The 13,388-nt window shown below is 43.5% G+C and overlaps 1 protein-coding gene across 1 annotated transcript in view; it reads left to right on the top strand.

Moving 5' to 3' along the window:
- itpr1b (inositol 1,4,5-trisphosphate receptor, type 1b) overlaps positions 1-13,388 on the top strand; it is a gene marked incomplete at its 5' end in the record, with an annotated part of 94,949 nt that overhangs the window by 37,535 nt on the left and 44,026 nt on the right. The window contains 15 exons of the mRNA XM_080000045.1: positions 706-899; positions 994-1,120; positions 1,247-1,301; positions 2,072-2,237; positions 2,351-2,518; positions 2,727-2,798; positions 2,933-3,070; positions 3,390-3,515; positions 3,688-3,888; positions 5,391-5,642; positions 6,619-6,744; positions 6,991-7,119; positions 8,365-8,485; positions 8,647-8,831; positions 10,917-11,065. Of these exons, the coding sequence (XP_079856171.1) occupies positions 706-899; positions 994-1,120; positions 1,247-1,301; positions 2,072-2,237; positions 2,351-2,518; positions 2,727-2,798; positions 2,933-3,070; positions 3,390-3,515; positions 3,688-3,888; positions 5,391-5,642; positions 6,619-6,744; positions 6,991-7,119; positions 8,365-8,485; positions 8,647-8,831; positions 10,917-11,065 (2,209 nt within the window). The remainder of the gene's footprint in view (positions 1-705; positions 900-993; positions 1,121-1,246; positions 1,302-2,071; positions 2,238-2,350; positions 2,519-2,726; positions 2,799-2,932; positions 3,071-3,389; positions 3,516-3,687; positions 3,889-5,390; positions 5,643-6,618; positions 6,745-6,990; positions 7,120-8,364; positions 8,486-8,646; positions 8,832-10,916; positions 11,066-13,388) is intronic.

Here is a 13,388-nt window from a genome sequence, read left to right as displayed (position 1 = left end):
GAGGCGATAGGGTCAAGGGGACAGGTAGTAGGGTGGCTGGAGAGACAATGTTAGATATGTCAGGGTCAAATAGGGGGGAGAACGAGTGAAAAGTCAAAAGCTAGAGGGTGTAAGAGAGGGGGTGGAGAGAATTGGCTGCTGATAACCGCTACCTTCTCTTCAAAGAAGGTGGCAAAGTCATCAGCAGTCAGCAGTCAAGTGCACCTTTTATTCTCCTGAATTGATTTTCAGGTAAAAATCCATTATAAAAAAAATTATTAATATAGTCATGGCTTGAAGCAGTAGCTTGCTGATAATTATGATTTGTAGCTGGATAGATAAGTTACATGTCGTAAACATAACATTACCACATTTTTGAGCAAACATGTTTCTTAACACTTCTGTCACTTCTAATTAAGAAATGGACGCAGTGTCACCCGTTGATTTCTGAAGAGACTTTTTGAAGCCTTAAGTTTAGCTTCACACTCGCCTCCATCTCAGCCATAATGACTAAAGTGATTGCTTCTTGTTTCGTGTTTCTTATGGTACATGCTACACTCAAAGAATCACATGCTTCCCTTGCTGCTTCCTACAGTAATGGGACACTAAAGAAAATACACACTAGATAGTGTGTTTTTTCACAGTTGCCATTTATAGTGATCCAATCGTAAGTACTGTTAAATGCAGTTCCTGTGTGGTGATTAAGGTTCAATCTCTGTATTCCAGCTGGCAGTAATGTGATGAAGTCCATTCATGGAGTCGGGGAGCTGATGACCCAGGTGGTCCTGCGGGGAGGTGGCTTCCTGCCCACCACACCCACCCATCAGCCAGAAGGAGACGTGGTCAAAACCCAGATCGAGCCTGAGAGGGAAGACATCATGGTCATGGATACCAAGCTCAAGATCATAGAAATTCTACAAGTGAGCCATATTTCAATTAGTCCTTCAATTAGAAAACATGTTGTTTGCTATTGTATTATAACCATTTTTTTTATTTTGGTTTGTTTGTCTTTAGTTTATCTTAAATGTACGCCTGGACTACAGAATCTCCTGCCTGCTGTGTATTTTCAAACGGGAGTTTGATGAGAGCAACCCACAAGCGGATAACACTGCCAGTCAGGACGGAAGCAATAACGTAACAGGTCTGAAATTTAACGCCAAAGCCACCAGCTTCATTGCAAAATGTAGTTTTAATTTAGTCTTTTCACAGAAATTCAACAAAACTAATTTCTTAAATTGGCATTCCTTTTGTTATGTCAACTAACCAGGAAATCTTGACTTTGAGAACATTGAAGAACAGGCTGAGGGCATCTTCGGAGGAAGGTAAGATACTCTCTGGTCCCTCAAAAAGCCATAGACACCACGTAGCAGCATATCGTATTTATGGGGTATATCATACTATGGGGCTTCCTATGGTATACACTACACTCAAGGAATCACATGTTTCCCTTGCTGCTTCCTACAGTAATGTGAAACTTATATTTTTTTCTAAAAAGTGCTACCTGCATAAGGAAGCATCCCAGCAAATCATATGCAGTGTAAACTTTATAAGACGAGCACTAAAGAAAATACACACTATCTCACTACCGCCATTTATAGTGAACCCATTGTAAGTACTGTTAAACCGCAGTCCCTGTGTGGTGATTAAGGTTCAGTCTCTGTATTCCAGCTGGTAGTAATGTGATGAAGTCCATTCAAGAAGTCGGGCAGCGGGTATATCATACTGTGGCATTATCGAGTGGCTTTTTCAGGGCTCTCCAGCGCAGATACACAGACAATGGGGCAGAAAACACACCAGTTTGTTGTAGCGAGTGGGTTAGGTGGAAGTGGGTGGGTTAGGTGGAACAAGCTCAGCAGCAGATGGACAGCATGTCATGACAAGGGCTCCTCTCCTGTGTGTGTGGGGATGGGGGTTTTACCTGTTCCTCCTTCGACCAATCAACAAGTAACAGGTATACAGCCACACTGATCCTGGGCCCCAATTACCTAGAGTCAGGACAGGTGTGGCTGCTCAAACCACACCATCCCCACACTATGCATACTATGGGGCATATTAGAGAATCATATTTATAGGTGTCTTGTCGCCTTCTCAGTGAGGAGAATACCCCGTTGGACCTAGATGATCACGGAGGTCGTACCTTCCTGAGGGTGCTGCTGCATCTGACCATGCACGACTACCCTCCTCTGGTGTCCGGAGCCCTCCACCTGCTTTTCAGACACTTCAGCCAGAGGCAGGAGGTCCTCATGGCCTTCAAACAAGTGAGGCCATTTCCCAACATATAAAGCCCATGATGATGATGATGATGAAGCCATGATGCATTCCAAACAAAGAGGTTAAGAAGTTGTAAGTTCCCCCTTCCTTCCGGACTTAGGTCCAGCTTCTGGTGACCAGCCAGGACGTGGACAACTACAAGCAGATCAAGTCGGACCTGGACCAGCTGCGGTCTATTGTGGAGAAGTCCGAGCTGTGGGTTTACAAGAGGCAGGGAGAGGACGGGATGGACGGAGACGGGCCATCGGAGTCGGAAAATAAAAAGAAGGTGGGACAAAGGGCGGGGCAATGAGCTTGATGTTCATTCCTTGGAGAAGTCAATCAAAAATTCTGGAGTTTTCTGGAATTTGTATTTTCTGGAATTTGTGTTCTTAGGGTTCACTTAGGGTTGGCCTAAAACAACAGCTTCATCTCAGTGATTAGTCCAACTACTTTTACTCACGAGATACACGTTTGCATTGTCTCTTGGTATGCAGGGAGAATTGAGTTGTCCGGACAAAAAAAAGGCAGAAAGCACCAGCAGTTACAACTACAGGGTTGTGAAGGAGGTATGCGCATCCCTGCTTTAATCATATCTATTGAGGTGTTTTTTTTTAGTTGTTTTTTTTTAATTGATGCAACTTTTTTTATTAGATACGACTTTTTGGGGGGGTTTATCGGTTTCTTCTTTTTGTGTTTTCAGATCCTGCTGCGTCTCAGTAAGCTGTGTGTTCAGGAAGGAACCTCGGGGAAGAAGAGCAAGAAGCAACAGCAGAGGCTGCTGAGGAACATGGGCGCTCACAGTGTGGTGCTGGAGCTGCTGCAGATCCCTTATGAGAAGGTGAATACAAGAATATAAATAGGTCTCTCTCTCACACACACACACACACACACACACACACAAAATTGAATGAATGAAAGCTGTGCTGATGTTCACGTTGTGTCCCAGCTACTTTCGAAACTCGTTATTTTGATCTTCCGGCCAGGAGAGATACTCATAACTTCAGCAAGGTGTGCAGAACACCCAGCAATAGCTTCTTGCCGGCAACCGAGTTACTACTGGTTGCTACAAAGTAAACACTGGAAGGTCCGAGCTACCATGTTGGAGCTATGAGCCTCTGAGTTCATAAAGAGTAATTATTGTGATTATTGTACTATAGGGAGAGGATGTGCGCATGCAGGAGATCATGAAGCTGGCGCATGAGTTCCTGCAGAACTTCTGCGCGGGGAACCAGCAGAACCAGGTTCTTCTTCACAAACACATCAACCTGTTTCTGAACCCAGGGGTAAGCACATTCTCTTCCTTCTAGGCTCCAACTATATTAAGGGTTAAGTCCGTAATTAATTTGTTATGTTAAAAAGAATTCCTGTTGACTTCCGAAGACGGATATCATCCTTTTTGGACGGACTGTGGATTTAATGCACGATAACGCAATATTCCTCACCGTTTCTCTATAGATTTTGGAGGCGGTCACCATGCAGCACATCTTCATGAATAACTTCCAGCTGTGCAGCGAGATCAACGAGCGTGTGGTGCAGCACTTCGTCCACTGCACCGAGACACACGGCCGACACGTCCAGTACCTCAAGTTCCTGCAGACCATTGTCAAGGCTGAGAACAAGTTCATCAAAAAGTGCCAGGATGTTGTCATGGCTGAGGTGGGGTTGGGATTTGGGGTTTGGTTTTTCCCACTATAGCCCATGAAAGAAAGTACCATTTGGAGAAGGAAAAAAAAAAAAAACAACATAACATAGACTGACGGTATTATGATTGACTTGTGATATTAACAGGATATCTCTACAATCAAGTGAAGACATTATAGTACATTGTATGTTATGGGTTCAACATAATGTTGAAGGACAATCTATTCTCCATCCAAGCCAAGTATTAGGATGACTAGTAAGAACATAGGCGGGAAACAAGGTTTTTACAGTGAGTTCTTGTGAATAAGCATACATTTCGCTTTGTAATTCAAGAATTTAACACAAGAATAATACAACTTTCCCACTGCACCAAAGACCTGGTAACACCCGCTAACATCTGGCATCTGTCATCAGTGGGAAAGGAAAAACCCGGGTTTCAGTCCCGGGTTAAATGACCCTGCAATTGACACGGGTTTTGATCGGCTCCACCTCCGATCGGCTCTGATATGAACAGGACACCCAGGTCGACACTGAAAATGTTGGCCCCTTTACCTGCGCGATGCGACGCACGTAGAAGTCTCGTATGTTGCCGCATAAATAGACAGGAATATCCAATATCCATCCCATTCATATCCAATTTAGAATCCAAAATCAGAAGTTATTGACTTTTTTCCGCATGACCATGAAATGTTGTGAATGTGGGGATTGCATCGTGGGGACCACAGCGGGGAACCCCCACTTTCCACACCGGGCTCCGATCACCCAGCATCGCCCCGAGCTAGTCCCTGCTCCCCACTCCCGAAGGACCGGTGCTGGTGCTCCATGATGCTTCTACTGTAGTGTTGGGACGTTAATGAACGATCAGATTCTTTTGAACGGCTCGAAATACTTTTATTTCAAGTTTTACAGTTTTATGTCATTGTTTGTTTAAGTTGCTGTTTCCTCGACTGTTTTGTTCCCAATCACACTGGAACCTTGATATGCCCCTTTTCCGGCGTGTTCGTGACGTTGAACGTGACGCACCAAAATTAACTGCATTTCTCCTGGCAATGGGAAAGGGGTCAATCACCTATTTTTAGCAGATTTACCCAGGTTTAAAAAAACAGGGTAAACTAACCGCTAATTTCGGTGTGAAAACGGTATAAGAGAGATGGCTGGACATCATCAAAAGCAGATTGTAATCTGGAGAAGACCTGATTCGGGATGGAGCCAGTGATATAGAAGATGGTGTCATCAGCATAGTGATGAATATTACAGTGTTGTGTTTGGAAGGAAATGCAGTTATGGATAAAGTGAATAGTAATGAACCAAAATATAGGGAGATAGACTGATACTTTAACGTCATTAGAAGTAGCAATATGGGCCTTCAGAGCCATTCAAACCAACATAATGGTAATTGTATAAGTAGTGTATGTCTTATATAAACCTGTCACTCTCGTATTTAGTCATTTTTGATTGAGTTTTCCACTATTTAACCAACATACTGATGTTGGTGCTGGATTCCTCCTCATGCCCAGCTGGTGAACTCGGGCGAGGACGTGCTGGTCTTCTACAACGACCGGGCCTCCTTCCAAACGCTCGTACAGATGATGCGCTCAGAGCGCGACCGCATGGACGAGAACAGCCCGCTGATGTACCACATCCACCTGGTGGAGCTGCTGGCCGTCTGCACCGAGGGCAAGAACGTCTACACGGAGATCAAGTGCAACTCCCTGCTGCCACTGGACGACATTGTACGCGTGGTCACCCATGAAGACTGCATCCCAGAGGTAGGAACAAGGATGAATCTGTCAAATATTTGGGAAAAAGTGGGTAAACTACAAAGAGGAACATTTAAGGCTCTGTGGTGTTTACAATGTATTGGTGCATCTAAATATGATATGTAAACAGTGATAATGAATGGAATGGATAACAGAACTTTATTTTTATTTTTTTCCTGTTGGGGAGCGTCACCAAAATGGTGCCTGAGACAACCTACTTGTCTCGTCTTGAAGTGACATTGTATCATGGACTGAAAATTCAATCGGATGCAGACTTACAACTTATACGATTTTAAATTGAATTGGAAAAAATATAAAATATCTTTAAATACTCTTCTACTCCGATTGAAATGAGAAAAATAAAAATGATTCTCAATGCTCCTGACAAGCTCCTGTTCAAGCTACGGCAACACAGGTTGGCCCCTGGCACACCTTTCATTTTTTTGATTCAGGTCAAAAACTCCTACCTCTCTGGGTTCGGAATGGACTCAAATTGATCACTGCTAGTGGTAAAAGCTTTGCACAGCATGGCCCTTTTATCGCTTGACCTCTCGCTCTTACCCTATAGATCCCTTTTCAAAGGCCACTTGTTGTCCATATCTTTATTATGATGGAAGACTTATTGCGGGCCACCTATATAAGAAAGCTGTGGGCGGCATAGCTCTTGTCACTTGACACAGCATTACAGTATATCCTTCCTTCGATCTGATGGCTTTGTGTGTTTTTTTTTTTTTTTGTTTATCTATGCATCTTGTGTGCGGTTTTCTTAAACAGTAGGCAGCTTTTGGTGAAACTTAGCTGTTTGTTGAATTGACTTAGTCACTCATTCACTTAAGAATTAAATCCACGTCTAAATGGAAAACAAATACCATATTCTCCTTCCTCCTGGAGGCTCGCAGATTAAATTCACAAAGTTAGGTCGTCGTGGTATTCATGGCCCCGCTTTTCCCTTTACTGCTATAAAGGTTTTTGGGTTTTTTGGTAGGTGAAAATCGCCTACATCAACTTCCTGAACCACTGCTACGTGGACACAGAGGTGGAGATGAAGGAGATCTACACCTCCAATCACATGTGGAAGCTGTTTGAGAATTTCTTGGTGGACATCTGCAGGGTGAGAGCCGGGCGAATCGCACCTTCGTAGCATTTTAAAATGTTCTGTTCAAACGTCTTCAGAGTGGAGACTCTGCGGCTCCGGGATGAGACACGAGGGCCATCTGGGGCGGGGAAGCCACCTCTGAATATGCCATGTGGATATTATGTCACTAGCTTGGCTGGTTAAAGGAAGTGGGATCCTGTAGATGTGCATCGTGATAACCGATAACCTCCTTCCCCTCTTTCTATCCCCGCCCTACCGTAGGTGTGTAATAACACCAGTGACAGGAAGCATGCAGACACCATGCTGGAGGGTTACGTAACCGAGACCGTCATGAGCATCGTCACATGCTTTTTCAGCTCCCCTTTCTCGGACCAGAGCACCAGTCTGCAGGTAATCTCAGTTTTAGGCGAAGACGGAGCTTGAAGCAGCAAACTGCTATGAAATGTTTGTTGTTGTTTTTTTTTTTTTACCACTCCTGAAAAATATGTGTATACAGTATATTCTTCCCCCTTTGGTATAGATGACCCGTCACATTTATGTAAGTATCGGTGAGGCTTTCCTCAGTCAGTTCCCCAACCCACCCCACCACCACCACCACCAAAACCACCGCCGCCACACCTTGGATGTGTTTTGGTTTGTTAGATTTTTATCGCTCCAGATTGTTGAAATGTGTGAAATGTGGTGTGTGTGTGTGTGTGTGTGTGTGTGTGTGTGTGTGTGTGTGTGTGTGTGTGTGTGTGTGTGTGTGTGTGTGTGTGTGTGTGTGTGTGTGTGTGTGTGTGTGTGTGTGTGTGTGACTGAGTCAGAGCACAGATATCTGATCTTCCAAGCCTGTGGGTGTGTCACTGCACAAGATTTTTTGGGTTTGTTTTTTTGTTTCTGGGATATCGTGCGGACAATGCACGGACGCATCACAGTCAGTTTTACTGGTGTCATTTTCGTGCGCCGCTTCTTTCCCTGTAAAACCAATGACCGATCACAAGTTTGCGGTTTAGTGTCACACCATCCAAAACGCCCCACTTCTGGTTTTTATATAGCAATTTTTGTATTTTTTATTTTCACTTTTGATATACAGTATGTTTTTAAGGACAGATCTTTCCCGGTGTGTTCCATTAGTCCTGAGACCTCCCGGCATTCCGAGAAGAGTTTTGTGTGTGTATTTTATTTTTTTCTGATTCGCAAAATCTGATGATTTCATCGCCTTCCTTTTTCCCCCCATGACAGGCCTGGATTCTGGGAAAGATAACGGAGGTATTCATTCTTACTTATAGGGCTGTGGTCAGCTGGTAGAATCCCTCGGTCACAGTGGTAGAGACAGAGCAGTGGGTCTCTGTTAGACGCTGGGCTGATGGTTCTCGACGTACGGTCAGAACCAACAGGCATGGTGGGCCTGAAGTTGTGCCCCCCCCCCTTTCGTGGTTTTCCATAGCGCCTTCCAGATTCAAGTGGGTTATGGTGATTGACAGGCTCTTTAGGATAGCCACTGTGCTGATTCACTTTATCTCCAATGTTCTCCCTGCGCTCTTGTGTTTGTGTTGTGTTTTCCCATCTCGCTCTCTCTCCTTGATTTTTTTTTTGATTAATTCTTTATAATACCGTCTCTGTTTGTCTTGTATCTTTTATATCTTTTTGTAGACCCGCCAGCCGGTGTTTGTCCAGCTGCTGCAGGGGGTGTTTAGGGTCTTTCACTGCAATTGGCTCAACCCCGTCCAGAAGGCCTCAGTGGAGGCCTGCATTAAGGTGCTCTCAGACGTTGGTAAGATTCGCTGATGTTGATTTATGAGACAGCGGCCTTGAGAAAGACCTCCCTTCAAGAGGGTTACACTGTCAAAATGATGAATCCTAACATTCTGCATTGTTTAAAGATACAAAAGAGAAGTAGCAGGGTTTCCATTCCTCCTCCCCTCCTCTCCCCAGCTAAGAGCAGAGCCATTGCCATTCCGGTGGACCTGGACAGCCAGGTCAACAACCTGTTTGTCAAGTCCAACAACGTTGTGCAGAAGAGCATCCTCAACTGGAGGCTGTCTGCTAAGAGCATGACCCGGAGAGACTCCGGCCTCACCACCTCCAAGGACTACCGCAACATCATAGAGAGGCTGCAGGTCTGCTCGTCTGTTTGATACTCCTGTCAAAACTAGTTCATGAACCACACAAGTACACAGTGCCTGCATTTGTTAGTGTATTTCACTGCAACCATTTAAAGGAAATTAGGCAAAGGTTACAGTTACCTGTGGGTTGAACAAAATACTGTAGAAATGGTTTGCGGTCATGTCATGGAAAGGCTGTTTTCAGGCAAGTAACTATTACACACCGTTTTTTTCTTCATTTTTTTTTACATGACTCAACATTCCCTGTAAGCCTGAGGGTGCTCATCTGGGTCGGCTTACAGTAGTTGAACTCCTACGCAAAATGACTTTACATGCATGAGAAAAAAAGAAATAACGTAATAACTATTGTGGTTTAGGAATGACAGTGAATGAATGAGTCATCTTTCTGCATCGGTTCCATATCTGATTCCCTGTAAAGCCGATCCTGTTCCATGTCGACAACAACAATTCAGTTAAATATCTCTTCAAAGTCTAAGTACTAACAAGATCACTGTGTCATGATTTGACGGCTGTAACTTCCCTAATTTTTTTTCTCATATTTCCACACTATACATCAAGTGGTAATCATTCCCATGAGCATGTACAGATGGTCAAAAAACATTACACAGACACACACATATACACTGATCAGCCACAACATTAAACCACCTGCCTAATATGGTCCCCCTCTTGCTGCTCTGACCTGTTGAGGCATGGACTCCACAAAACCTCTGAAGGTGTCCTGTGGTATCTTGCACCAAGACGTTAGCAGTGGATCCTTTAAAAGTTGTGAGGTGGGGCCCCAATGGATCGGGCTTGTTGTTCCTGCACATCCCACAGATGCTTGATCTGATTGAGATCCGGGGAATTTGGAAGCCAAGTCATCACCTTGAACTCTTTGTCATGTTCCTCAAACCATTTTTGTCTGGGCAGTTTTTTGTAGTGTGGCCAGGCACATTATCCATCTGAAAGAGGCTACGGCCATCAGGGAATACCGTTGCCATGAAGGGGTGTACTTGGTCTGCAAAAATGTTTAGGTAGGTGGTACATGCCAAAGTAACATCCACACGAATGCCAGCAGCCAAGGTTTCCCAGCAGAACATTGCCCAGAGCATCACACTGCCTCCGCCGCTTGCCTTCTTCCCAAAGTGCATCCTGGTGCCATCTCTTCCCCAGGTAAACAACAACCACATGAGGTAAAGGAAAACATAACTGATCAGACCAGGCCACCTTCTTCCATTGCTCCATGGTCCAGTTCTGAAGCTCACGTACCCATTGTAGGTGCTTTCGTGGTGGAAAGGGGTCATTACGGGCACACACGAGCCCCATACACGGCAAGATGCAATGCACTGTGTTCTTGTGACACCTTTCTATAATTACTATCACCAGTTTTTACTTTTTCATCAATTTGTGCCACAGTAGCTCTTCTGTGGGATCGAACCAGACAGGCTAGCCTTCACTCCCCACGTGCATCAATGAGCCATGACCCTGTCGCTGGTTCACCAGGTGTCCTTCCTTGGTCCATTTTTGTGTGTGTGTGTGTGTGTGTGTGTGTGTGTGTGTGTGTGTGTGTGTGTGTGTGTGTGTGTGTGTGTGTGTGTGTGTGTGTGTGTGTGTGTGTGTGTGTGTGTGTGTGTGCACAACACCTTTCATATTTAATAATAAAATATATAATAAATTGTATAAATATGTTGCATTGTAAAGTTAAATATAAGCCAATACCAGGTAAATATACTATTAGTATAGTAGTAGTAGTAGTACAGTTATAGTATTTCCATTTATCATTTCAGTATTATTTTCTATTTACTGTTACTTTAGTACAGACTGGTAGGTCATGGATTATATTTATATCCTTAGCACATAATGATTGGATGGACAATCAATTTTCTCAACTAGAGACATCCATCATTGTTTCTATGTGTCAAGAAAGCAGGAGATCAAGTGCCGATTTTTTTTTTTTATATCGGACATGTTTGGTATCCAGTATCTCTCGAGTTGTATGTTTGTTCAGGGAATAAAACAACATGGGGTTGAAAAACCCACCCACCATCTTTTGTCAGGCTCTGCCTTGAACAAAGCCTTCTCGTCTCTGCCGTGCAGGACATAGTGTCGGCCCTGGAGGACCGGCTGAGACCGCTGGTCCAGGCGGAGCTCTCTGTGCTGGTGGACGTCCTCCACCGCCCCGAGCTGCTCTTCCCTGAGAACACAGACGCCCGCAAGAAGTGTGAGAGCGGCGGGTTCATATCCAAGTGAGTTAGAACCGGTCGAAATTGATGTTACATTACATTCAACAGATGCTTTGGTCTAAAATGAGTCACGCTTTTGTCATTGGTAGTTGAACTCACTGAACCTGGGAAAAACCTTGAAATTGAGAAAAATCTTTTGCACAGTTTTGGCCCTTTTGGTTCACGCAACAAAGTATTTAAAACAAAATCTCAGAATTCTGGGACTAAATCAGAATTCTGAGAAAAAAATCTGTTTTAATCCCAGTACTAAAATGACTGTTTTTCACATCGCAATATGTTTTTTATTTTTCATATGGCCCTAACCCTGTTTCATAGTTCAGTGAGGTGTTTTAAAGGAAGCGAAGGGAAAAGAAAATTTTTGAAAAATATTATTATATCAAAGACATGTATTAAAGCAATGGTTTGTAACTTTTTTACCTTGAAATAACAGCGTAAAAATCATTTGATAGTACACTGACTTGTAATAGGGAGAATGGCATCTCTTTCATTCCCACCCACCCCCTTGAATGCCTTTTCTTGCACTATGTAAACTCACTATGTAAAAACAATAAATTACAAAATGTCCGGTATTAAAGCTTGTATAAAACGTAGCCACACCACCTCCCTGATGGCGCAGATGAGATGGGCATGTGGTGCGCCTGGTACTCGTACCTCAGCTGGCAGGCACCGGCTCTCACTTTCATTGAGCAACGGGGTTTGTTTCTCTCTGACTCCCGTGTGCAAGCCGACCTGCCAGGCCAAGTATATCTGGTACCTACACCGATAGCAGGGGGCCAGTCCCTCCCCCTGCCCTCTCTCCTGGAGCCGCAGGGAAAAGGGCTCCGGAGGAGGCGTGGACACAGTGATCGCTGAAGCGGCGAGGTCTGTGCAAGGGGCGCTGTAACCTAGGTGTACATTATATCTGCATCAGTAACATAGACTGTTATTGAAACATAACCGATAAGGTTCAAATTTGTACGGTAAAATAAATTATTTTTGGACACGGGACCGAGTTTTGCAACAGTGGTGTAAAAGTGCAATTGGACTCAGAAACTGTAGGGGCTCCAAATACCAAAAGTTACATAGTGCTGCTTTAAAATTTTTATAAAAAAGACCCAATGAAATTAAAAAGATTCTGCTGGAAAAAATATTGCCTTCTGGCTGAATTCACCATGAGTAATCACTCAATTCAATTAGAATCATTCATCTAAATGTTTCGTTTCAATTTTGATTATGTCATCATCATCGGCTTCTCAATCATATTTTTATCCATTAATAATGAGAACCTCTCAATGCATAGGGTGAGAAGGAAAACCCTTTGTATGTGCATGCGTGTCTGAGAGTGCATATACCTGATAAAGGTCATGGAAAGTCATTGATTTTAAAGAGTGGAAAGCCTGCCTATACCTGAAAGGCTCTACGCACAGACATGGGCCAGAAAATCTGTCACTGCCGTCACCAAAGAGCGTTGTGGTTGCATTACATGCAGGAAGTCCATCTGCTCTGCTGGGGTTAACCTAATGCTAAGGGTGCGCATCGGGGGATTAGCGCACGGAGCAGCATGTGAAGCTGCAGAAGACCCCTCACTCATTAACAGCAGCAATCTGATGCCCTGCAAGAGTCTAGCCCTGGTGTCAAAATGTCACAGTTTGAGCCTTAAAGGTCATCAGCTAGTCTTGCATCTGAATTTAGGACGTCTTACACATAAATAAGCATTAACATTTGGTTTGATTCTATTTATTCATATTCACATTAAAAAAATTATATTCACATTTATTCATATTCCAAAAAAGGTTTTTTAACATTTCTAATGTCTGACTAACACCCTTAACCTGCGGCTCAACTTATTACTTACCTGCGACACTAACCCAATCCTTGGACACTGTTTCAAAGTTCTGTGGGACAAATGCGAGGGTCAGATTTATTGCAGTTCCTGGCCTAAAGGAAACTGTTCTTATTACAATAACCCATAGAATCTTGCTCATAGCCTTACCTTAGTACTTACCTATGCTCTGTACAAAATGTATAGTACAGTACTTACCTGCAGTACTTCATAAGAGAGGGTTGATTTGTTCAAAAAACTGTTTTTTAATGTATTTAAAATTTGGTGTTAATATAACGATTTCACACTTTGATACACCCTTTAAGAGGAATATTCAGTGATAAACAATATTTTGTCTCATCCAAGTTATCGCTGTCACATCCGATACTGCCTCTTTGGTTAAAATAGCGCTAATCAGTTATTCAGTCGACAAATTGGTTTAAATGAATCCAAACCTGTACTCTGTTCCCTCCATGGACCCTGATACACTGTCTCTAGTCTAGAAGATGAATATTGTACTCAATA

This window comes from Zeus faber, assembly GCF_960531495.2.
Source record: "Zeus faber genome assembly, chromosome: 5".
NCBI lineage: Eukaryota > Metazoa > Chordata > Actinopteri > Zeiformes > Zeidae > Zeus > Zeus faber.
The sequence above is the reverse complement of the archived record's forward strand: the minus strand, read 5'-3'. Positions and strand labels throughout refer to the sequence as shown.